Source organism: Aulonocara stuartgranti (assembly GCF_965226115.1).
Source record: "Aulonocara stuartgranti genome assembly, chromosome: 17".
Lineage (NCBI taxonomy): Eukaryota > Metazoa > Chordata > Actinopteri > Cichliformes > Cichlidae > Aulonocara > Aulonocara stuartgranti.
Genome location: NC_138953.1, coordinates 30,518,482 through 30,544,353, shown reverse-complemented (window position 1 = coordinate 30,544,353; position 25,872 = coordinate 30,518,482). Strand labels below are relative to the sequence as shown.

Below are 25,872 nucleotides of genomic sequence, written 5' to 3'. Positions count from 1 at the left end.
CAGATAACCGCAGCTGCTCTCCGCTCTTTCTCCTCATGTGTAAAAATCTACATTCACCTCAGTGCCTTGGGCCCCAGCTGCCCCGCTAATGAAGCATCTCTTCTCTTTTATGCTCTATTCTCCTCTCTGCTTCATTCTGCTCTCTTCTGCTTTGCTGGGCTTAACTCCTGCTAAGTTCAGTACACCTCATAGGACACTGGACATCATAAGATGAGCAGACAAATTGCATGAAGACATTTCATAGCTCAACATGTAATCATGGCAGTAGCAGTCTTGCAGAAAGTAAGACAAAGCTTGAGAGCAGCCTGTGTTGACTACTATATATGCACAGCTGTAATATCTGGAGATATTTGTAGAGAAAGATGTGTTTGTAAAAGAGTCTTCTGTCACAGGCTGAGATAAAAATCTGGGGGCTAAATACTCATTCTGTCTTTCTGTTTTGCATTGCTTTTATCTTATTGTTTCTGTCACTTAACCTGCCCTATCTGAAAATGCAGATCAATGGCTTTCTAGCATGTGACCTTGTTACGAATACTGTGTTTGCAGGGCTGTACCCTCGTGCCACCAGTGGGAATTAGTGACTCAGATATTTCTCCTGTCTACACATGCTACCGCTTTTTGCTGAAGCCAGGCATGTCATCTCATGAATTATACAAGGGTTTAGTTGAGGCTATCTCCAACCTAGCGTTGCGGGCACAGTAAACTTGGTGTCTGTGAAGTGATGTATGACTCATCCCAGTGTTGGCACAGCCACCCCTGACCAAGTCTTTCCTATGTTTTCCGTTAATTGGTAGTGCTTTACCGACATAAGGCGCTTTATAAATGACCTCTCACTGTCCTCTTGTCTCTACACCTCTGTCTCTCTCCATTTAGGGGGGAAGGTGGATGCGGTGGAGTGCACACTACCAAAAGATCTGCGTGGGCGAGACATCCGTGGCGTTCCGGTGGAAATGTTCAACTACTGTCTCCAACTCGAAGATGAGAACGGAGGGGGTGAGGGTTCTCGTTCGGGACAAGGAGGCGGTCCTCCCTGCAGCAGGAACGCTCTCAATCCCAGCGGGTCGACGCCAGTTTCTGACAGCAGCGGCAGCACTGCTGATGATTCCTCTTCAAACACTGGAAGTGGAGGAACAGGTGGAGAGGCTCCACAGGACTGCACCCGCTCTCGCTACCGACCTGTAAGCGTGCGGCGCGCCATTGGTACGGTTGTAATTGCCGGCGTGGTGTGTGGCATTGTTTGCATAATGATGGTGGCTGCCGCGGCTTACGGCTGTATCTACGCCTCCCTGATGGCCAAATACCAGAGAGAGCTAAAGAAGAGGCAACCGCTAATGGGGGATGGAGAGGCTGATGGAGAGGACAGGGATGAGAAACAGATCTCCTCTGTTGCCTAAAGGAGTGATGGCATGGGGGTTTGGCACGTCAAAGGCTTAGGGATGAAAAGGGTGAAAATTAAAAGGGCTCAAAGAGATGAGAGATGGAAGAGCTTGTTTTAAACACACAGACGGTTATAGTATCTCTCCCTGGGACTCTCAAACTGACACCTCTCCCACTTTTTGTCTTCCTTTCTTTTTCTATTTTTAACCTCCTCCACTCTGTCGTTTTCTCTAACATACTCCCTCACACACATACCTTATCTGCTCCCAGATTCTCTCTTCCATTTGGACCCGTTCTCACTGCAGTATTCATTCCCAAACATCCCTCCAACTCGCCTACCAGCCACCTACTGCTGTTGAATTTACCAGTATATTGGCTAGGAGAAAAAAAATTGGTTCCTCTCTCTCAGTATGAAACATATCATTTAAGTAGTTACAGAACACTCATGGTGCACGGTGAGCCAGTTTTTGTAAACCTGGGCTGAGATATCAGGGATTCATAATTTGTACGGTATTGACTGGACCAATATGAGAAGAATTTCTTGTATCAGGAAGTAGCCTGCAGTTCTCAGTTTATCTGTAACCTTCTCCTTCTCAGCCTCTCCAAAGCCAGTAAACCCCTCAAGAAACCAAGACCTGAGCACAGACCCGTTCACTCTCTTCTGGACTGATCCTCCTCTGATTTCTCCTCAACCTCCAAGACCTCAAGAAAGAAACTGACATTAATGAGGAGAGCTGATAGAAAATTAAGACGATTTGTAGATGGAAATCCGATCTACTACTTTATCAAAGGAAAGATACTGAGGCTAGATCTGATATATGTAACAGAAAACCATTTGGATTTACAGATGAGCATTCATTTATCACATTAGTGGGACTCTGGCCTGTTCGGATCAGACTTCACTTTTGCTCTGGATCTTCTGTGGACTAATTCGAGCCTGGAGGTATTCAAAAGTGAAGCTGTCCATGAGATTCTGACTTGGATCTTATCAATCAGCTCAAGGAGGATTAAACCATATGACTGGAATGTTGAATTTGCTGTATTCACCTGCTTCAGAAAAAGCTCCTACTTGTTTGATGCTTAAGATGGTTATGATAAATGTCCGGACAGATCAAAAGAATCAGATCAAATCCATGTTCTGGTGTTACTTGGACTATGCTTCTGGATCAAGGAAGATTACACCACAGTTACTGAGATCCAAAGGACCACAGACTTTGCTTTAAAGCACATGCTCTTTGTTCTGAACTCATTTTGAAACTCCTTTCACCTATCAGAGGTGAAAGTTTGCTACTATGGCATAAAAAAACTCTCTGAGAATCCTGGTTTTCTGGCAAGGACTACAAAAATTCATCTATAAACTACAAACTTCAGGCTTGTGCACTTTATTTCCTTAAACAGATTCCCTCTGGCCTCTCTCTTTCCGTCCTGTCCTCCTTCTTTCTTTCTAAGATGGATGAATTGCCTGGAGGGATTATTAAAAAAGAGGGATTAAACTAAAAAAGCTGCTATTTTTACCCCTCCTCCTTCTCATCCCTTTATCTCGCTATCTTTTTTTTCTCTATCCAGTGCTATTTGAGGAGGTTTTTTTCACACTCCTTAAAGACTCCATCCTTTTGTGCATCCCTTCTCCCATAGTCTTGTCTGTTTGTTTTTCTTGAACAGTCTGCAATATGCAATGGAAGTTGCATGAAAATGTCACTGCCAAAGAGTCCTTGTGTTTAAAAAGAAAACGTAATTATCATTAATTTGAGAGGAATCGCTTGATTAACACTCGTTTCTCAGTGCAGTCACATAAACGGTTTGATTGTTTGCTCTTTACGTAGTGTTTTCATGAGTATCCCTATCTATGGCCTGGTAAACGTTATTATTTTACAGTTAGCAGAGTACAATAACTAACTTAAGTTCCCCCCATACTAAAACTATCGTTCCCTCTCAATTTGTGATTGGCTGCGAATAAACTTATATTAATAGTGTGTTATCTTATATCTGGGTATGATGCAGATACATATTATTATACTAGTCTTCTATGGTGTGTTGGCCCAACAATCCAGAATCGTTTAAAGTAGCCGTTTACGGTTTTTCTGTATCAATTCATGATGTATGTGTTTTATTGTGTTAATGGCTTCTATGTTCTGTTTTAGATTTAAATATCTGTGTAACATTTCTTTGTTGTTTCCATTTATTTGTGTTGACTAGCTGGTAAGGTTTCTGAAAGAAGCATAGAAAGAGTTTACCAGTTTATGCCTAATGTTAATCTGGTTGGGATCATTTGGCATAGAGCTCTAACATGTATTTTTTTTTTTTTAATTTAATAGCAGTGGCTTTATCTCCTACAAATATTTTTTCATAATGCGACTTAATCCCTGTTTGTACAGGATTAGTATTTCCAGGAGGACCAAATTATATCCCTGCGTGTGTATTTCATGCACACAAGTAATGTCTGTGTTTCATTTAAATATACTGACATAAACTCTGGATATGATGGCAAATGTTGATTGGAAAGTACTTGTACTATAAATAATAACACCTACCTTTTGACAGGTATCTACATGTTCCTTAAATGCTCCAAAATTTTCATTTAGAATTGCCAATGCATCTTCTGTAATCTTAAACTGGAATGAGGCAAAAAAGGTGTTTAATTTTCCTAATTAAGTGATTTCCATGATGAGGCTAATATTATCACAGGAATTCTGTAGGTAGGTAAAGTAGGCATCGAGGATTGGACTTTTTACTTCACAAAGTATGGCAGAGTTGTTGTTATGATGAACGACTGGAAGCCCTTGGGTAATATTTCAATCATGTGCAAACAGAGTTATTTTAAAATAAGAAACAGTATTTGCATTTATGAAGATACTTTCTGTCTATATTGCAATTACAAAGATGTCAAAATCTGTATCTACAAGCTTATTTTTAATGGATTGTTTTTACAATATAATAACTATGTTCAATGTGTATTTAAGTTACAATGAGAACAATTTGGAAAAGGTCAGAAAAAGTAAGTCTAGCTCTTCTGGATGCAAGAGAGCTGACTGATGACCAGAAAGAGCATCTCATCATAGAGTTCAAAACACCTTGGGTGTACATTATAACTTAAAATTTGTCAAAATTTAATAACAATGGCTGCTTCACTAACCTGAAAAGATGCAGAAAGCGCTCAAGCAAAAGCAATTTCCAAATTAGCTTCACATTGGACGTCTTCATGGATGCACATGCTGACATTAAATACTGTGTGATATAACCTTGAATTTTAGAGACTCTGAGGTAGCGCCGTAACGAAAGCAAAAGCTAAACTCTGTCTTTGAATCCAGAAACACTGTCCTCTCACCCCCTGGTCTGCAGGTCTTGTGTTGTTTGTAGCTAAGTATCTTAGCTAGCTTGATCCTGTTCCTATAGTCTGTGTGCATAAAGAACAATAAATTCTAGTTTGTTACGTAAAAACTGCAGCAGCCATGATGACCAAGGGCCTCTGAGACTACACTGCTCAGAAATCTACATGTGTTGTGTTGTTATGATGATTGTGATTATGACAACGATGCTATGAAGATGGTGATGAAGCATTTCCTAGTTAATATGCATTGTTTTAAATAAAAACATATCACACCTATGTCATATTTGCATTCAGACTAAATATAAGGTTTAAAAGAATATAAGGACTATTTATTTAATAAATATAATTTGGATTAAAGAGCACATCAGCAGATATAGGTGGAATAAGTATACAATGTCAAAAACACATTAATTAGCCTATACCTTCATATATATATATATATATATATATATATATATATATATATATATATATACATATATATATGTTTCAGCTTGCAGGGGTCTTTAACCTGTCGCTTGCCCAGTCAGTAGTACCAGCGTGCTTCAAGAACTCCTCCACTGTGCCAGTGCCGAAACAATCAACGTGCCTGAACGACTATTGCCCTGTAGCACTCACACCCATAGTTATGAAGTCCCTTGAGCGACTGGTCCTGGCACACCTCAAGACATGCTTTCCCCATACACTGGATCCTCACCAATTTGCCTATCGAAGCAATAGGAGTACAGAGGATGCTGTATCCACAGCACTACACTGTGCACTCTCACACCTGGACAACAAGAATACTTGTGCAAGAATCCTGTTTGTTGACTTCAGCTCAGCATTCAGTACAGTTATTCCCTCCAAGCTGATCACTAAACTTGTGGAAATTGGAATCAGCAACTCTATGTATAATTGGATCATGGACTTTCTGACCAACAGAACCCAGCATGTTAGGTCATGCCATGACTGCTCTACCAACATCACACTCAACACTGGCACTCCACAGCGCTGTGTGCTGAGCCTGTTCCTCTACTGCCTTTTCACCCATGACTGCAGACCTAGGTATGGATCCAACTCCATCATCAAGATTGTGGATGACACGACAGTGATTGGTCTCATCAGTGACAACGATGACTTTAACTACAGGGAAGAGGTAAAGGACCTAGCTGTATGGTGTGCTGACAATAACCTGCTCCTGAATACCAGAAAAACCAAGGAGCTCATTGTGAACTTCAGGAAGACACCCATGTCCTCATCTACATAAATGGCACAGCTGTTGAATGGGTTTTCAGCTTCAAGTTCCTGGGGACATCTCCATCTCCAGCCTGGTCAAGAAGGCCCATCAGCGCCTCTTTTTCGTGAGGACACTGAAGAAGAATCACCTGTCTGCTGACTTACTGGGTAACTTCTACTGCTGTGCAATAGATAGCATCCTGACCAACTGCGTCACAGTCTGGTATGGGAATTGCTCTGTTGCTGACCACAAGGCACTGCAGCAGGTGATGAAAACCACCCAACGCATCACAGGGACTCCACGTCCTGCCATTGAGGATGTCCACAAGCAGAGGTGTCTATGCTGGGCATGCATCATTCCCAGGGACTATATCTTCCCAATAAACTCTTCTAGTTCCTCCCCTCCAGAAGGCTCTATAATAAGCAGGTTTAATACCAGCTTCTTCCCCACAGCTGTCACCCTACTAAACTCAGTCCCCTGCTGAACCTTTCCATTCACAGTCACTTAACCATCTACACTCCCCCTCATCCCTCCCAATGACCATGAACATTCACTGTATGCTCACATTACAGTACGTACTTACACTGTTCACTGTTCACTGTTCAAGAGTGCTACTCTTCCACTACTGTAGCTATATTCCTAGCACTCTGTAGATTACCACACATCGGTACCTCTGTATATTTGTTCATAGTACATCTGTATATATGCCCCTCTGTATAGCAATATAGAACATCTGTATACAGTTCCCTCTCCGTAAATCGCTACCTTATCGTGGTGGAGGGGTTTGTGTGTCCCAGGGATCCCAGGGGCTATGTTGTCCGGGGGCTTTTGCCCCCTGGTAGGGTCTCCCATGGCAAATTGGTCCTGGGTGAGGGACCACAAAAAGAGCGATTCAGAAGACCGTTATGTGGAAAACATTGAGGGAACAGTTTACCCTGCCCGGGATAGGGTTACTGGGGCCCCGCCCTAGATCCAGGCCCGGGGACAGTGGCCGAGGGTGAGCGTCTGGTGGCTGGGCCTTAGTCCATGGGGCCCGGCCGGGCACAGCCCGAAAAAGGGGATATTGGCCCATCCTCCCGCAGGCCCACCACCCACAGGAGGCGCCATAGCAGTCGGGTGCAATGTGTGCCGGGCGGCAGCCAGGAGCGGAGGCCCTGGCGGACTGATCCCCGGCTACCAAGACTGGCATTTGGGACATGGAATATCACCTCTCTGGTGGGGAAGGAGCCTGAGTTAGTGCGTGAGGTTGAGAGGTACTGGCTAGATATAGTCCGGCTCACCTATACGCATGGCTTGGGCTCTGTAACCAGTCTTTTGGAGAGGTGCTGGACTCTGTCTCAGTCTGGAGTTGCCCCTGGTGAGAGGCGGTGGGCTGGGGTGGGTATTCTAATATCCCCTCGGCTTGCTGCCTGTATGTTGGGGTTCTTCCCGGTGGATGACAGGGTTTGTTCCCTGCGCCTTAGGGTCGGGGAACGGGTCCTGACTGTCATCTGCGCTTATGCGCCGAGTGGCAGTTCAGAGTACCCAGCCTTCTTAGAGTTCCTGGGTGGGGTGCTGGAAGGTGCTCCACCTGGAGACTCTGTTGTCCTACTGGGAGACCTCAGTGCTCACGTGGGTAACGACAGCGAGACCTGGAGGGGTGTGATTGGCAGGAACGGCCTCCCTGATCTGAACCCGAGCGATATTTTGTTATTGGACTTCTGTGCAAATCACAGTTTGGCCATAACAAACACTCTATTGTTCGAACATAAGAGTGTCCATAAGTGCACATGGCACCAGGACGCTCTAGGCCACAGGTCGATGATCGATTTTGTAATTGTATCACCTGCGACCATAAGTTCTGGACACTCGGGTAAAGAGAGGGGCTGAGCTATCAACTGATCACCACCTGGTGGTGAGCTGGATCAGGTGGCAGGGGAGGCGCTGGACAGACCCGGTGCATCTAAATGCATAGTGAGGGTGTGCTGGGAACGCCTAGCAGAGGCCCCAGTCCGTGAGATCTTCAACGCACACCTCCGGCAGAGCTTCAACAGCATTCCGAGGGAGACTGGGGACATTGAGTCTGAACAGACCATGTTCACCATCTCCTTTGCTGAAGCTGCTGCATTGAGCTGCGGCCACAAGGTGGTTGGTGCCTGTCGTGGTGGTAATCCCCGAACCAAATGGTGGACAGCAGAGGTGAAGGGAGCCACCAGGCTGAAGAAGGAGTCCTATTGGGCTTGGTTAGCCTGTGGCACTTCGGAGGCAGCTGACAGGTACCGACAGGCCAAGCGGAACGCGGCTCAGGCAGTGACTGAAGCAAAAACTCGGGTGTGGGAGGAGTTCGGAGAGGCCATGGAAAAAGACTTTTGGACTGCCTCGAAGAGATTCTGGCAAACTGTCAGGGGAAAGCTTTGGTCTACCTGCACTGTGTATAGTGCTGGCGGAGCGCTGCTGACTTCAACTGAGAAAATTGTCGGGCGGTGGAAGGAATACTTCGAGGACCTCCTTAATCCCACTGACATGTCTTCCAAGGAGGAAGCAGAGTCTGGGGATGAGGGGGATGACTTGCCAATTTCCGGGGACGAGGTCACTGAGGCAGTTAAACAACTCCTTGGTGGCAGAGCCCCTGGTGTGGATGAGGTCCGCCCCGAGTTCCTGAAGGGTCTGGACGTTGTAGGGCTGTCCTGGTTGACACGCCTCTACAATGTTACATGGAGATCAGGGGCAGTACCCCTGGACTGGCAAACCGGGGTGGTGGTCCCCATCTTTAAGAAGGGGGACCGGAGGGTGTGTTCCAACTATAGGGGGATCACACTCCTCAGCCTCCCTTGGAAAGTCTATGCCAGGGTGCTGGAAAGGAGAGTTCGTCCGCTAGTCGAAGCTCAGATTCAGGAGGAACAATGCGGTTTTCGTTCTGGTTGCGAAACACTTGACCAGCTCTTTATCCTCTCAAGGATACTTGAGGGAGCTTGGGAGTTTGCCCAACCAGTCTACATGTGTTTTGTAGACCTGGAGAAGGCATTCGACCGCGTCTCTCGGGGTGTCCTGTGGGAGGTGCTACAGGAGTATGGGGTGTCTGGCCCATTGCTACGGGCCATTCAATCCCTATACAACCGTTGCAAGAGCTTGGTTCGCATTGCCGGCAATAAGTCAGACTCATTCCCGGTGGGTGATGGGCTCCGCCAGGGCTGCCCTTTGTCACCGGTTCTGTTCATAATTTTTATGGACAGGTTTTCTAGGCGCAGCCAAGTGGCGGAGGGCTTTCACTTCGGTGGCCTCAGAATCTCATCTCTGCTTTTCACGGATGATGTGGTATAAACATCTGTATACTTAACTTACTTGTACATAATCTGTACATAACTACTCCCACCTTTTACACTGCCCTTATCTGTATATAATCTGCTCTTCTTGCACTTACTGCTCTTTGCACTTCTGATTAGATGCAAACTGTATTTCATTACCCTGTATTTTTAAATGTGTACTGACAATAATCTTGAATCCTAATCCTAATCTGAATATAGGTATATGTTTTCCCATACTTTTCCCTCTTTTTCCTCTCACCTTTCATTGTTCTCTCTGGGTCCATTCCCCTCTCAGTTTTCTTGTCTCAATTTATCTTTTTGTCACTTCTTCTCCTATCATTTTTTAATCTTCTCACCTTCCTTTCTCTCATCTCTGTCTCTTTATCACTTGCTCAGTCTGGTCTATTGTGTGCCCTTTTTGTCTCCACCCTGATCTTACCTCCTTTTCTCGCTCATTTATATCCTTATTAGGTGCTTCCTCTCCTCCTCCATGTAAAATGTCTTCTCTTTATTCTTTGCCTGCTCTATCCCTCTGTCTCTGTCTTTTTTTATTTACACACACTCATCACTCTTTCCTCCTCTTTTCCCAAGTCTGCCTCTGCATCAGTAGGAATAGGTTTATTTATATACAGCATGTCACTTATGCCACAGAGATATTCTAATCCATTGCTGAGCCCTCAGACGGTATAACCACAGTCTTTTTGTAGTCACTGTGCACTGATTTTGGATCAGCCTCTGACACAGGAAATCCATGGCCTTCATGAAAGAAGAAGAAATTAAATCTGCCACTAAATGAGCATGAAAGCTGAGCACAAGATGCACAGAGACGCTGATAGACAACTGACTGTGTTCTGTCCAGATAAACACTGACACTCAGTGGTTATACGTAGAATTGCAATATTTTTAGATACTTAAAGTCATGCAAATATTAAATATATTTTGAATTTAGGATTTATTTTAGTTAATGTGTAATTTGCAACATTATTAGGTGCAAACATTTGTGCAATTTGAAACACAGAAGTGAAGATAGTCATCATATATCCAATCAACTGAAAAAAAACAAGTTCAAACTATTTGTCTTCACATTTCTGTGCTTGTCTTTTTATTTTGGCACATGTGTGCAAGCTGTGCTTTTCATTGTGCTTACATTACCTTTCTCATTCTTCACAATGCATAAGCATGTAATGTGCATTACAAGGAGTGAATACACCTTTAAGCGTATGTGCTCGAGTTCCTTGACCAAGCAGCTTCTAAATATTTGATTTTGCTATGTGAATGTTACTCTCGACAAGAAACCCTCCATTGCAGTAAGTAACAAAGGTAGAGAGGAAGTTAGGGCAAAGGGGTATGAGAAAAAAATGACATGATAGGGAAAAGAAAAAGGAAACACAGAGAGGAGAAATGTGATGTGGAGGCAGACAGATCTGACAGCTTAGGAAAGCAGAGGCTAAGAAAAGAGAGATGTATGTGAGGATTTAAAGAGGAGCATCAAAGGGTGAAACACACTGAGTCATGTGCTTGTGAGAGACTTGGTGTGTGTATGTGTTCCTTACACACACATACCAATAAGTTTATAAAACCATCCCCTCTGAGTTTGCTGCAGCTTGGAGAGAAGTTGATGGACTTGGCATCTAGTGATGAACTTTAACTTTTGTGCCCACGAAATGGTGATTATTATATTTACTCAGAAAACACTCCTTGCTAGTACTGGGTTGGATTTGTTAGCAGCACATCCTCAATGTAACTCTCCTGTTTCACCACATCCCAAAGCTGCACTATTAGATTGAAATACATTGGCTCACAAAAGTATTCGGCCCCCTTGAACTTTTCCACATTTTGTCACATTACAGCCACAAACATGAATCAATTTTATTGGAATTCCACGTGAAAGACCAATACAAAGTGGTGTACGAACGAAAATGGAACGAAAATCATACATGTTTCCAAACATTTTTTACAAATAAATAACTGAAAAGTGGGGTGTGCGTGGCTGTAATGTGACAAAATGTGGAAAAGTTTGCAAGCCACTGTATGGTGACTGTGGAGGTCATCTGAATACAGTGAATGGACTGCTTTGTTCCAAAAACCAGTTTGAAATGGTTTGAGCTTTGTAACATATAGCATTATCCTACTGGAAATAGATCAGAAGATGGGTGCAATGTGGTCAAAGGGGTGGGCATGGTCAGCATGAACACTCAGGTAGGCTGTGGTGTTTAAAGAATGCTCATTTGGTATTAAGGGGCCCAAAGTGTACCAAGAAAATATCTCCCACACCATTATATCACCAGCATCCATTGATACAAAGCCATTGATACACTGAACCACTGATCCATGCTTTCATGTTGTATATGCCAAATTCTGACCACACCATTAAAACGTCACAGCAGAAATGGAGGCAGGCTAAGCAACCCAAATCTTCTACTGATCAAGTTTCAGGTTCCTGTTCTTGGCTGAAAGGAATGGCACCCAGTGTGGTCTTCTGCTGCTGTAGCCCATCAGTTTGAAGGCTTGACATGTTGTTCATTCCGAGGTGCTCATCTGCATACCTTGGTTGTCACACCTGATTATTTGAGTTGCTGTCGCTTTCCTATCATCTCAAAGAAGTCTGGTCATTCTCTTCTGACCTCTGACATCAACATGATATTTTTACCTAGAAGACTGCTGCTCCTTGGATATTCTCTTTTTTTTCATACGTCACTTAAAAATCAACTTTCTGATAGCCAGTTGGAACTTTGTCTTGACCATGTCTTCTTGAATATAACCACTGAGTTACAGCCATGTGATTGGATAATTAAATTAATTGTTTTAAGAGCACTTGAACAGCAGTTGAACCTGAAAAAGCTGGTGAATGTATAATTCAAAAAATGTTGTTGTTATAACCATATTTTTTGGAATATATCTCATTTATACTGTACACACATCAAATACTGTTTTTAGACATCATAATTATTTCACATCCATCTTTCCTTTGTAGCTTGTGGTTTAATGAAACCCCATAATAGATTCAGTAAGCCAAATTGTAGGTCTAAGTTCAGCCTTTTGCAACAGTGTGGATTCTAAACCAGCAGCAAGAGTAAGAATGTAGCAAAGGAAAGAAAAACTGTAAAAAATGACAATTGGCAAGGCTAAGAGAAAGACTGAAACATGTATTTTAAACTCTTTCTCATATCTCCCTTATCTCCTGTTTTCCACTTCCAAATTTAACAAGATTTTCACACCTGAGATTATTTCTAGGAAAGCTGTGGAACACAGATAAGCGCGTGTTTGTGTCAGTGTGTTTAACTGTGCTTCTGTCTATCTGTCATCGTAATGAGACACCAAATGCTGACAGCCACGCACGCAAACTTGTTCAGAGATTCTTCGCTCGGATAATTATGACTGATGAGTGTCTCAGTCACAGATGTACTTACCAGGGCAAACACACACAAACACACAAACACTAACCTGCACATCAGTGAATCAGTGAAACAAAGCCAAAGACTCTGAACGTACAAAATGAGACGCACTCACACACTCAATTACAGCTCCCTTTTTTTTCAAATGCAATAATGTGACACACTCATCAGTGTCACAAGGGGCCAGAACTTAAGCCAAACAAAGCAAAGTCTTGCTGATAATTCACACCACAGGCAATTAACATCCACTCAACAAGTTCGAATGTCATCAACAAATCCACCAATACATTTTGCAGCAAGCTGATTTTACTTGGTGAAAATGTAAGAAAATTCAGACACAGACGAGGGAGAAAAGAACAAAAGCGAGAGAGAAAACTGGAGAACAATATGCTTTAAATATGCAGGGGTTGAGTGTTTTACAAGAGAAATGGAAAATTTAGAGGCAGAGAAAACACTGAAAGAGCAATGAGAGGTAAGAGGAGATTAAAAAGAAATGAGAAAGAGGGAGGCAGCGGTGGGATGAAGCATGTGTGCAAGAGACAGATAGGGTGTGTATTAAAACAGAAGTTGTCATCCTACCTCCAGCAAGTGCAGTTTTCTTGCCCACCGTCACAGTGACAGCAGTGGCAGCAATCATGATCCTCCCTGCTGGTAGAACAACACACACAATTAGCAGGTATTTACAGTACCTTATAAATCCAAGTATGTGTGCATGCACGGATGCCTTCCAGATATACAGACATGCAGGATTACTGTATGTGCATGCGGAAAATGTTCTTAGAAATATTTATATCCTCGTACACTTAGTGATTGTGGCAGTTGAAATTTAAGCATGTCAAAAATGTGTGTTTTTTTTAAATAAAACATATATATGTGACAGGCTGACTTGGACTGGAGAGGTAGTTTGGATTAATGTAATAAATTTGCACATGCTTCTTCCGTGCATCTACTCTGAGCCTTCGTGGCAGCTGACGCCAACTGTCATCAAACCACACATACCAGCCAGATTAACATTTTAAGCCATTATGTAACACAGATTATGAGAGCTAATCGAGTAATACATTTATAACAGAAGGATGTTGTCAGTGTGTTATATTAGTCCATGTGCACCATGTTTATATTTCTGTTATTCGGTCACTAAGACGAAAAAGACACAATGACAGCATGGGAAAAAAATGATGCCCAAAAAACTATGTAACTAAGATGGCTTTACGAGAAGGCTTTCTAAGAAAGGAGAGGAGGTTTCCATACTTTAATTGCATGCTCATGCAATGAGAGAGAGAGAGAGAGAGTGAAAGAGAAAGAAGGGAAAAAAAGAACGACAGACCAAGAAAAAGGCAGAAGAGAAACAAATCGAAAACAGGGACAACAGGATTTATCTGCTAAAAATCAAATGAAAAAGAGGAGGCATGCCAAGTAAAAGAAACAGTTTTCCTCTACCCTCCTCCTCCTCCTCATTCTCCGCCTCCCTTGGATTATTCCCTCCCTCCTCCGCTTGGGTTTCCACCTCTTCTGCACTCAAGGTGGCGCTATAGTCAGCCTCATAGTCCCTGAATACATCTAAGAACAACACACTACATTTATCAAACTCCTAATACGTATTGGGAACTAGTTTATATTTAAAAGTGCATCTCACAAGCGTGGAAATACACCACAAAATGATTATCACCAGTCAACATAAAGCCCCTAAAATTCCTTTATAACTCTAAAAAACTATGCATGTAAGTCGAAGGAAATAGATGCAGAAAATACACAACCACTGTGTTCTGACATTAGGAGCAGCAGTGTTTCCAGCTGCACACTGTGCACTGTGTAGTGGAGATTAAATTTACATTCCTGCCCTCTGACGCAGGCTAAATCGCTTTAATGCCAACATATTTTTCAAAGCTCTTTAAAAATACATTTTATTCCAGTGGAGCAAAACAAGAGAATTTAATCCAGAGGCAGGGAAAAGCCAGGTTCAAACTTGCATGCTTTTTTTTCTGACTTTTCCTTTCTCAACTACAAAAAAAATGAGGTTAGTATGATGTGATGGCAAAGATGACACGGCTGTTAATTTTCACACTCTGATGCTGAAAACTGTTCATCAAGACATATCTTAGGATATACATCAAGCTGGATGAAATACTTTACACTTTGCCTCAATAAAAATCACATTTCCCGATCTCTCCTAACCAGTCAAAGAACTTTGTTGATGCAAATAAGAATAATAAGAATAAGAAAAACTTTATTTAGGGAAATTCACATGTCTGACGGGGCTCATCTACTATTTGTATGACACTTGAAAAGGCATACGGGCAGTGGGTGCGAATGTTCTCCTGTATCTCTTCACTTTACAACAAAAAGAGAAGAGTCTTCCAGTACTGCTGTTTCCTTGAAGATGTTATAAAGTGGGTGTTCAGAGTAGATGTTTCATGATGTTTCAGGATTTATGCAAACTGCATTAATATACATAGAGGGAAACAGAAAAGAGCAGCTGTACCCCCCTGACGGTACAAAAACTAGCCTTACATGGGGGATTCTTTACTCAATTTGCTGAACATTGCAAAAAGAAAAAAGAAAAAACACCATCATAAATAGTATTTCGTAGGATTTGTTTGTTTGTTTTATTTTGTGGGTGTGTGTATACTAAGTAAAGGTATGTCCTCCTACCTCTAGTGTCTTGTCTGGGCATGTAATATAGAAACTTTCCAGCTGGGTACTCAGCTGCTCTGCGGTACCACACTGGGAAATGGTCCAGGGTGAACATATTTTCCTTGTCTGTGGAGGTCAGGAAAGACCTGGGGAGAGACAAAATATGCTAAAAGAACAACCCATTGCTTAATTAACAAGAAGAGTCTTTGACACATGGAAAAAAGCAACTGGATAAAGTGGGAAACTAAAATTGGAAAACAAAAAAATAGTGATATTAAATTGCCTTAACAAGACAGCCATTGCTTTTCAAGAGATATATCTAAAGAAAGGATTTACTAATGTTGAGAATAACAGATTAATGAATATACATTAGAGTTAAAGAGACTATAGTTTGGGATTGCTTGTAATATTGCAATATTGCGATTAATAGGTGTAATAATACAAATAGAGGGGATTCCCGGAATTGGAACAAAGAACAGGGGTGCAGGGCAGGAGAACAGCCAATCCCAAACCCAGGACAGGAAGCCAGAGGGACAAGCCTGGGGGAGGGCAACCCCAGGGTGAACAATAGAGAGAGTAGTGAGAGTAGTGGAAGACTTATTTGTATCTTCATCTTTGCTTAAATTGATGATTGTAGCTGTGTCTGTCATATCTCAAAACCCTGATGTCTAAATGCAAATACAGCCTAAACAGAAGTCAAATGTTTTGGATATATGCTAATTGTGTTTCTACACAGAAAATTCTCCCAAAAGATGCCACCTGGGTGTCAGGGATTAAGTTCAATTTACCTTTAATTAACCAAGACGGGGGCATAAAGTCATCATCAGGTCTTCAATTACCATCAGTCTAAGGTAAACCTTTTATAGAGGTTTTTTGACACCAGTTTCTATTTGGTTTTGGATATAATAGCATGACAACATAGATGCAGTTGGACTTTTCTTACTCACTTGCCAATTCTTTTCTCGTTACCGGCATACCTCAGAAACCTTATGAGGCCTGAACGGGTCCCTAAGAATGCTGTTTCAATTCCCTCATCCATACTGAGAGAGCAAGAGGGAGAAACAAACAAACGCACATACACACATAAAGAGGAAAAATATATGTTAGTATAGATAAGAATCACCAACTGTGTAAAAAGTTGGTGGCATGAACTGAAGGAACATTTGTGTTCATTTTCACCTGGATACGTTGAGCATAAGGGCGTTCCAGTAAGCTTCCATGGGAGCCGTGACCACAGCATCAAACAGCGTTTGTTGCAGCAGCTGCATATCACCTGTTCAGAGAAAGTATAACGGTGTGCTTTTATACTGCTATGGTCCCTGAGTTCTGGACCCTGGGCTTTGCGTTTTGCGAGTTAACGTTTCTTTTGGATTTTGAGAATGACCCTACAGTATGTTTGAATGCTGTTTCTTTTGTAACATTGCTTGTGTTACTTGTTCTTTGCTACCTCCCTTGTGGGGGTAACAAAGTATTCCCTGTTTAGATGTCTTCCTGATTCATTTTGGTTACAGTTTTCTATCTTGTGCTGAGTTTATTTCCAGTTTCGAGTCACGTCGTCACTCATTACTGTCTATTCCCTGTTCTAATGTCCAGCATATTAGTATCTCCCTGTGATTCAGTATTCTCTGGCATATTTGATGCTGAGTTGTACAAAACTCACCATTAAGTGCTTACTCCTGCACATCGCACAAAGTCACAAGTGACATATACTTATTGGTATATAAACTTAGCAGAAAAATGTATTAAATTTTTGCTGATTATTTCTTTGTTGTAACAGTGTTTCTTGGCAATAAATCAGACCAAGACATAATAAATCCTGGACCCATGAAAAACATAATCATCATAATAACTTACTGTATGTGCAGTTTATTGGATCGGATGACTGAATTCAAGAAGAAGCAAAATTAAACAATTTATTTATTTAATAAATATAAACAGCAGCATAAGATTTATTACCAAGAAGCAGCTACAAAAAAATATCCAACTAAACACACATTTTTATACTTCTGACATTGATGCATTCATGCGATGCTTGACATTAAGTCACGACTTACACTCCAGATCTGGCTCTTTGCCTGTGAGGTATTGTTCCACAGCTTGAAGCTGACTCAGCTTGCGGTGTGCTGGGTCAATGTCTGTCTCACAGTAGGTCCTACAAACGCACACATATGTCAATTAAGCACGGTGAGGACTTTCAAATATAGTCAAAGTTACTAAATAAAAACGAAAGAAAGAAAAAATAACCAACAGTTTATGCAACTGTTTCTTGTCTTAAAATATATATATTCTCCTTTGTTTATGGGCACCTTGTAGTATGCAACATGCTATTACTCCCAGAGGGTGGTGGTAATGCACCTTAGAAGCTATTTGCCAGCCACCATTAAACAACAAAACCTATTTTTTTTTCAATGTGACTATTTCAATCTAATATAAGATGATAAGATGTCTATAAAGAAAATAAAGAATATAACAGCAATAATACTGCTAAGAGTGAGGCAGAGATTAATGCTGCTGAAAATTGTGAACTCAGAGTCGTCATAAGCATGCAGAGCTGTAAAATAAATATATTATCTCAATCTAACATATTTATTAACATTATTAGTTTGCACTCACTGTGCAGCTGCTGCAGATCAGAGATATGACATTTTTGATACGTTTAAACACAAGGTTACTCAGTGCATTCAGATTTAACTCTCTCCCATTTCCTAATCCAGGATCCACGGAAATCACATTAGTCTGCTACCAGATCAAAGAGAAAATTTATTTTATTGATTGAATGTTCTCTTTGATATATAGCCTACAAATGTGACCCATCAATCTTCTAATTTGGGTTCAAGCAGCTGCAATTCCAGCAGTGTAAAAGGGACTTAGCAGCAGATTAGGATCAACATTTATACACAAAACATTTATTTTCTGCATCAATGTTTTATGCTGAATGTAAGAAAATTCCAGTGACAATGCCACACATACAGTTTGCACTGCTGTAACTTTACAGTTTCATTTGATGTAGTTTATGAGCTCTGACCGAATAAGCTCTATTTATAAAAAAATAATAGTACATCAGATAATCTAGACAGCACTTTACTATAAAAGCTGTCTAATGAAAATGTGGCGTTACCAACCGATTTCAAAACCGAAACCTTCTCCAGACCAGGTTATGTGTTCATCTTAAGTTAGGGTAAAAAGGAAGCACCTTAATTACACTGAAAACTCTGACTTTATGTGCAACATAGACGGTGTTCGGGTTTGTCAGAAGTCACCGTCAAATTAACCTATGGGTAGGACAACTTCCCAAAGTAGGACGGTTTGTCAGAACACCGGATAAACCACCCTGTAGAAAAATGGGAAACACAACCTATCTCACAACCTGTTACACTGCAAGTTAAACTCACCACTCGTTGGCTATGGTCAGATCAGGAGCCAATAAGTCGTGAAGACCTGCGTAAGAAGAGAAGTCAAGACATAAGCCAGGGTGTATGAAACCCAGACACAAACGCAGATGTACAGAGATTGGACACTTACCCTCCTCAACAGAGACATTTCCTATGAAGATATACTGTCCATATCCTTGACTCAACACTATACCCAGACTGTCAACACAGAGAAGGCCAAGACCGTTACAGTATGTGGGAAACTTTAAGAAGGCAATATAGAAAATGTAAGAAGGAGACTTGTTTTGTTTATATGTTTTGTTTTGTTTTACTGGAGAATTTAAGGAATTTAGTAAAGTTTAAAGAAACTGGACAAACCTGAATGGTGTCTCATTGATGACAGTATAGTAGTAATCATTCTTCAGGAACATCACTCTTCTCTGTAAGAAAAACAGGCTTCATAAACACCACAGTGAGCACAAAAAGGCAGCTTTTCTATTGAAAAAAGAGGTACACGGGACAAAAAGGGGAAATAACTGATATAATAGTCACTAAGTCTCCTTTTACATCAACAGATTCCTGAAGCACAAAATTACTCACTCCTTTATCGACTGAAGTTTTCACATCTAAAGACAAGTTTCCGGTTTCTCCTTTAACCATGGCGGTCCTCAGCTAAAAAAAAAGTTAAGCTATATCAGCAACTTAAACTATAAGTCAAAGAAAATAAGTGAAATTAAAGGGTCAAAAATGCGTGTAAGTTTATGTTACCCACTTTTTCTTCGCTGTCTTCCCATTCCACTTCTGACAGATCCACACTGTTGTAGTTGGGTTTAGGCTTTAGCTTCTTACCCTCTTTATACTGCCATACACAAGCACAGGCACACAGACAAAAGAGTATGCTTTTAAAATAAGAGGCATGTACTCATAATCCATTATCTAATACCAACAAAAAAATCCTCGTACCAGAGGTCGCAGGTCAGGATGAGACAAGATGTACCCATTATTGGTGATGAGGTAGGCGTAGCCATGAACACCCAGCTATAAAAAGACCATAAGCAGACAGCCATAAGGAAGCAAACTGCTGACAGTACTGAAGTACAGCATATATGTTACAGGGTGTGTTACTTTCTGGTTTACCTTGTATCTTGTAGCTACTCTCATCAGTTCTCTCAAGGCAACATCAGTTCCTACTACTCCCAGTAGAATCCCGTGCGATAACTTTATGAGGTAAAAATATCATTTTAGAATTTTAAATATATCAAAATCACATTAAATAGCGCTCACTCTGAAACGAAATATAAACAATAAGCTCAAATAAAATCTGAGATGATAACAGCATGAAGCCTCGATGGAGTATTGTGAACTAGCTGGAGATAAGTGAGTGACTTTTTGTTAATCTTTGTTTTCCAGGTCACACTGTTAGAGCAGTGGTTTTATTTTGCAGCCAGCTCTGATCTGAAGAAAGGACTTTTTTGATCTGTGGTTTAAAAGTTAATACTGAATCAAACAAGGCTTCCAAATTTAAGGCAGCCTGTTTCTTAGCAGATCAAGGCTGGTTCCTTCGGTTTTAACCCTATTTCTTATACAGATTTATGAATATAAACTCCCACTTTTGTTATGATCTATCACAATTTCATTTCAATTTAATTTACCATTATCAACACAAAGACACAATGTGAGGTCAAAGTTGTAAAAAACTACTTACAGTCTCTCTCTTCTTGCTGAACACAGGCATGGCTACTGAGGTCATCAGGAGCAGGCTTTGTGCCTGAGTGTTGAACAGCTGTGATACAATAAACACACTTTCAGATAAATTAGTTAGCCTGTGGACAAAAAATTAATTAATTAATAAAAAAAAAAAAACCAAAAGCAAATCCAGGTTTGTTTACAGAGTTTGAAAAAATAAGTGATTTGGAGATACTAGCTTTTTTAAGAGTTAGCTTGTTAAATTACAAGCTAACTCTTAAAAAAGCTAGTACCGGCTTGTATAGTTAAAAAAAAGTTTAAACTTTCCACTTTAGATTACATTTCAAACTGATTAAATGAATTTATAATAAAGCATTTTGAAAAACCACTTGAAATGTGGTTTCAAGTGAAAAACAAAGCCTTACAACATTAGATCAGCTGGTATCTCGAGGATGAGCTAACTTTAGCTTTAGCAAAAGCTACTGGAGTTATAAGAAACTACTAGAGGTGACTAAAAACTGACAACCACTAACTAAACAAAACCTAAGCATGTCGTTACAAATGCTACACTTTATTTTCTTTTTCTAGCTAAAGCTCTAAAGCTAGCTCCACATACAATTACCTTTTTTGTACTTGGCAACTGAAGTTAATGGTAAATGGGGGGAAAAGCACACATGAATGGCTAAAGAATAACACCTCCAGTAAGATTGTCAAATTACAATGTAATATTTCTGTGGCCAAATGAAAGGGAGGAAAACATAAATTCATAAGAAAAAAAATGTTTAATATTAAATACATGTAATAAATGTGCCAGGGAGGTGGTGCTTTACATCTGCATTCTTTATAATGACCATAGTCTAAATATTCAGAATTAAGTGAATATGTGAATATATTTGCTTCCTTCCTCATTTCTCTTTATATATTTAGTTTTTGCATATTTGCTACACTCACATGTTTCAGATCATCAAAAAATATTAAACAAAGATAAAAACCAGTTCATTTATTAAATTTTGACAAAAATAATAATATTAAACAACAATAATAAGACAAGCAGACTGACCACACTGTCCATATAGGCCTCAGTCCAAATGATGTCATGATCGTGGTTGATGACCATTGGCCGGCTCAGAACATGGAGGTACTCCATAACGTTTTCCTGGACATCAGCCAGTGTTGAGACATGTGTGTAATAACCTGCAGAAGACACAGAAAAGACACACATGTATTGTAACTCGTATCATAAACTACTCAGATGGAAAACTGAGAAGCGTTTTTTCTTTTTTAGTTTTTGGAAAATAAATTGTTCACCTATTATTTTTAACTCAGGTTTCTGCCTTTGGGTATTAAATTTAGAAGAAGAAACTCATTTATCAGACATCAGAACACCCTGTATTCCAAAACATGAAACAAATATCCCAGCTTGAATCTCCGACTGATACAAATATGTTTTTGACGTTCTTTAAAGCTTGGCTTAGTCTAAGGTTTGTGGCATTTCTACAAGTGGGAGACAGTGACGTCAGTGGGATACCTGCAGTGAAGCTGCTCAGCGACAACAGGCTACTGAAGCTCTGCCAAGTGAATACGTGCAACATATTTCCCCTTGGTAACATCTCCCAAGAGCGCTGGTGCAAACACTATTAAGCAAACTGAAACTGCATCCAGAAGGTTTAAGCAGAAGCTGTTTGCAAGAAAACAGCAACAAAATATCTGTTTGACAGATATCTGCCTGCTAGTAGAAGCAACTATCAGTTTATGCAACAAAATGGATTGCACCTGTTATAGAGACACAGTTATGACATTTTTGGCCAGGGATATGTTTGCAGTGTATCTGTGCTGATTATCAGTTATTTAGCCATGGATTTTAATATGCTAGAAGGAGCTAATGTGATTATTTCCTAAGCTGCTGCATGATGCCTTGTAATTCACAAGAGGGCAGCACCTGATACTTAGTTCCTCATAGTGCCACCTGGAATCACCACAGGGCCAGCACACCTCTTTTGGGAGCACCAGGGGTTTCGTAAGATTCAGAAAATTATTCTTTTTTACAAAAAAATATTCTTTAATCTTCAATTTATTACTGTTGCTGTCTTCCTGTAATGATTATGAAGGATTTGTCAGTACAAACAAATGTGACAACACAAACAAAGCCATCAAATTTAAAGACACTGGGCTTTACCCTTGTTGTTGCAGGCAATCCATTTGACATTTTCAGCAAACGTCATCTCCCGTCCAATCAGATAGGTGAACACTCGAACCTGGAGAGAAAGTCAAGTGCTATATGTAGTACGGCGTGATAAGCCACGCTAATTTAATACTCAGCTACTACAGCTTTTAAAGGATGATATTTGTCTGTGCTGGTCTTTATAATACCCGTCGTTCCGGCCAGTTAAACTCTTGAAAAACATCTTGGAAGTCCTCCATGGCTCCGTCTGTTATCAGCATGATTGCCTGGTTACACAGGCTGCCCTGCCCCAGTGCAGTAGCCTAAACACATAAATATGCACATCCAGTTTAATCAGTTTTAAAAATCTGCACTCAAGCTCTGTGTATTGTGGAGGTAGGAATTCCTAAATAACTTTGCTTCGCTATTATTACGGCCAAGGGGTAGCAGTTGCTATGATTGTGGCAAGGAAAGACAAACCTCATTGAGAATCCTGAAAGACTCCTTCATTGCTTTTTTTACTTTGCCCTCTCCTTTCACATGAAGCTGTTCCACCAAAAGCTTGAAATGCTGGAGCGAGACCCAGAAAAGTAAACACACAGACACTGTCAGTGAGCCAATGCGCTTCCCTTCGGGCAAACGCAGCCGAATTAGTCACAACAGAAAAAAGAGAGCGCAGTAGAGAAATTATCCCCGGCTTCCTGGCACACTGACCACTAACACCAAAGCTACTGCAACACCAGAAGGTAATCAAGATTAATCAACACACAAACAAAGACAGATTCACATGCACATATGAGGAGGAGGAATGACCATGTAAAAGGGTTTTACTCAGTTTTAGAAAGCTGTAAGTGTGCATGAACTTCTTTTATAAAAGACAAACCCTGTAAAATGTTGCATCTTGCATAGCTCAAGGATGGATATAAACACTTCTCTAACTAGTCACTTGTATATGAAAATGCGGTTTTAGGAAGAAGTGAAATTTTAATGTGAAACATCATGACAAAACTGAAAAGGAAATGTGTTTTCTTTGGTGTCAAATACTAAATGTATTTGAACAGAATACTTTTAGTATGAACAAAAACTGCTGCTAACTGCTATTGTCTCTGTGCAAGAGAGGGTTGAAATACAAAGCATTGGCAAAGCCACATACAACCACAGATCAAACATCTACATGCACGACCACTGCACACGGCTGCAGCTATTAATAGCACGTAAGAGGAGCTCTTGTGTCTGTGAATGTGAATAGTAAATAATTAGAACAATAAGAATAATTGCAAGCGTAGTGAAACTGATTTTATGTGCTGTAAATTATATTTAAATATAGACATTTAGTAAAAAAAGTGACTCAAAACTGTGGAACGATCTACTTTTAGAGATCAGACAGGCTTCTTCTCTACCTGTTTTTAAATCACCTCTTTACCCTGGCCTTTGACACCATGTGAGATATTGGTTTTTATTTATTTTTTTAAGTTTTATTTTAGTTGATTCTATGCTGTTTTATCTTGTTTCGCTAATATAGGGCTGTTCTAATTTTTATGTATTATGTGTTTTATTTATTTATTTTATTCTATTGTTTTTAACTTATTTTCTGTACAGCACTTTGGTCCTGTACTGGGTATTTTAAAGTGCTTTATAAATAAAATTGGTTTGGATTGGAAACATGCTCAAAATAACTGAAATTGTTGTGAAGTATTATTAACAAAACAAAAATATTGCAAATTGCATTTAATCCCACATATCTGCTCTGTGCTATTCTGACAAATGAGACTGTTTGCTTATGTGCATTTGTACTGTGTCACTGGGGCATGTTGTGTACTGCATCTTTAACATGGTTGGCTTGCAGGTTTGTGTTAAGTAATCTTCCCAGTAATGAAAGCTGAACAAGACTGAAAAAGTGACCCAGTGTGACTTTCAGTAGGACTAAAAGTGAATGGTTATGTAGGAATATTGGAACTCTTGTATAACAACTGCAAAACTGATGATTGTCTTTCTCTACATGTGCGTTCCCTCTTGTGCAAGTGTGTCAGCCAACATCTGTAAGCCCATTCTGCTACAGAATATCCTATGTATTCACCCAATCAGATCCCTTGCTGACAGGTCATGTGACCAACTTAAAATTGTCAGCAGCCGGCGACCTCACCCAAACTGCCATGATGTGGAGGGGAGTGAAAGTAGGGCATACTTGCAACAAATAAACACACACACACTGAGACTGAGCAGACTGAGCAGGTGTTGGGAAGTTAGAAAAAAAAAGGGAGGACAAAGGGATGAGAAGAAAAATAAAACAATGACATTATTGGTGTTAGACATGGAAATAATTCAAGAGAGGAGAAAAGAAGGGAAATTGGGAAGAATATTGATATTCTTAATATGTTAGCAGAGGCCGAAGTCACATACGCTCTCTAGGGTTTTACTGGTTAAATCCTTTAAAGGGCAGGTTGCTTTAACTGTGATGTGATTACGGCATAAGCTTTGTCTTCAGGGTATTAGCAAGATAACTTGGATTATTAAATTCCAAGAGGTTAATTCACTTAATCAGCCATGAGCATGAACGCATGTGCCATTTGTCAAGAGCTGCTTGTGTGTCTTACCTCTCTGTTATCCAGATCAGCCTGTACTAGCGTGCCCTGGAAGCAGGGCTCCACGTAGCGAACATAGTCACTGTACTGGAGACAGAAACCAATTCACATAAACCAATATGGCGACTGAGCAGCTAATGAAGAGTCAACATGATTAACATTTGCAGCAGGGGACAAACAGTTGTTAGTGCAGTTTTACGACCTGCAGTCAATCACCCTGAACGTCACAAAGTAATTAGATTACACTTAATCTCTCCAACCGAACCATCTTTAAATATTGACTGTTCATAATGTAACAATATTGAAGTTGTTGGACTAATATGGAGTATGATTTTAATGTGTTCAAGACCAGTTCTATCAAAGTCAAAGCTAAGTTTCATTTTGAATAGACCTCATAAAAATAATTAACTAAACCATTTTTTAAACTACAGAGTTTAGATATGAAGAAGTACTGTTTTTTTGTTTTGTATTGTTTTGCTGCACGGTCACTCGGCTGAAAGGCGTGTAGCTTTAAATTCTGGTAAAAATACAGCTTAAAAGCAGGGGATTTGCAGGAGGCGTATGATTACACATGCAGTAATACCAGGATAAACCATGCTTATTACACAGATTTGTAGTTGTAGGGTTACACACAGCCAAAATCCCCCCCAAAAACCTAAAAAGAAAACAAATTTAGAAGCTTTCATGTTACTGAAAATTTGAGCCTGGCATGAACCAAATTTTAAATTTGGATGTGTGTGTGCATATGTACCTCCATGTTGACCTGTGCATTAGTTCCAGTGCATTTGTGTGTTTGGGCTTTAATCTCTATGTCACGCTCATCCAGACTTAGACAAAT

The 25,872-nt window shown here is 40.5% G+C and overlaps 2 protein-coding genes across 2 annotated transcripts in view; one reads left to right on the top strand and one right to left on the bottom strand.

Moving 5' to 3' along the window:
- The window catches only part of lrtm2a (leucine-rich repeats and transmembrane domains 2a), a 30,851-nt gene extending 25,888 nt beyond the window's left edge, over positions 1-4,963 (top strand). Inside the window, exon 7 of the mRNA XM_082511944.1 lies at positions 874-4,963. Coding sequence (XP_082368070.1) covers positions 874-1,394 — 521 coding nt within the window. The 3' untranslated portion in view covers positions 1,395-4,963. The remainder of the gene's footprint in view (positions 1-873) is intronic.
- The window catches only part of cacna2d4a (calcium channel, voltage-dependent, alpha 2/delta subunit 4a), a 100,048-nt gene that overhangs the window by 62,259 nt on the left and 11,917 nt on the right, over positions 1-25,872 (bottom strand). Inside the window, exons 10-28 of the mRNA XM_082511932.1 lie at positions 25,047-25,121; positions 22,933-23,022; positions 22,662-22,775; positions 22,468-22,546; positions 21,352-21,485; positions 20,914-20,931; positions 20,311-20,388; positions 19,743-19,823; positions 19,569-19,643; positions 19,378-19,464; positions 19,206-19,277; positions 18,984-19,045; positions 18,757-18,824; positions 18,627-18,672; positions 17,289-17,386; positions 16,414-16,507; positions 16,182-16,274; positions 15,253-15,380; positions 13,180-13,245 (exon numbers count right to left, since the gene is read on the bottom strand). Coding sequence (XP_082368058.1) covers positions 13,180-13,245; positions 15,253-15,380; positions 16,182-16,274; positions 16,414-16,507; positions 17,289-17,386; positions 18,627-18,672; positions 18,757-18,824; positions 18,984-19,045; positions 19,206-19,277; positions 19,378-19,464; positions 19,569-19,643; positions 19,743-19,823; positions 20,311-20,388; positions 20,914-20,931; positions 21,352-21,485; positions 22,468-22,546; positions 22,662-22,775; positions 22,933-23,022; positions 25,047-25,121 — 1,558 coding nt within the window. The remainder of the gene's footprint in view (positions 1-13,179; positions 13,246-15,252; positions 15,381-16,181; positions 16,275-16,413; positions 16,508-17,288; positions 17,387-18,626; positions 18,673-18,756; positions 18,825-18,983; positions 19,046-19,205; positions 19,278-19,377; positions 19,465-19,568; positions 19,644-19,742; positions 19,824-20,310; positions 20,389-20,913; positions 20,932-21,351; positions 21,486-22,467; positions 22,547-22,661; positions 22,776-22,932; positions 23,023-25,046; positions 25,122-25,872) is intronic.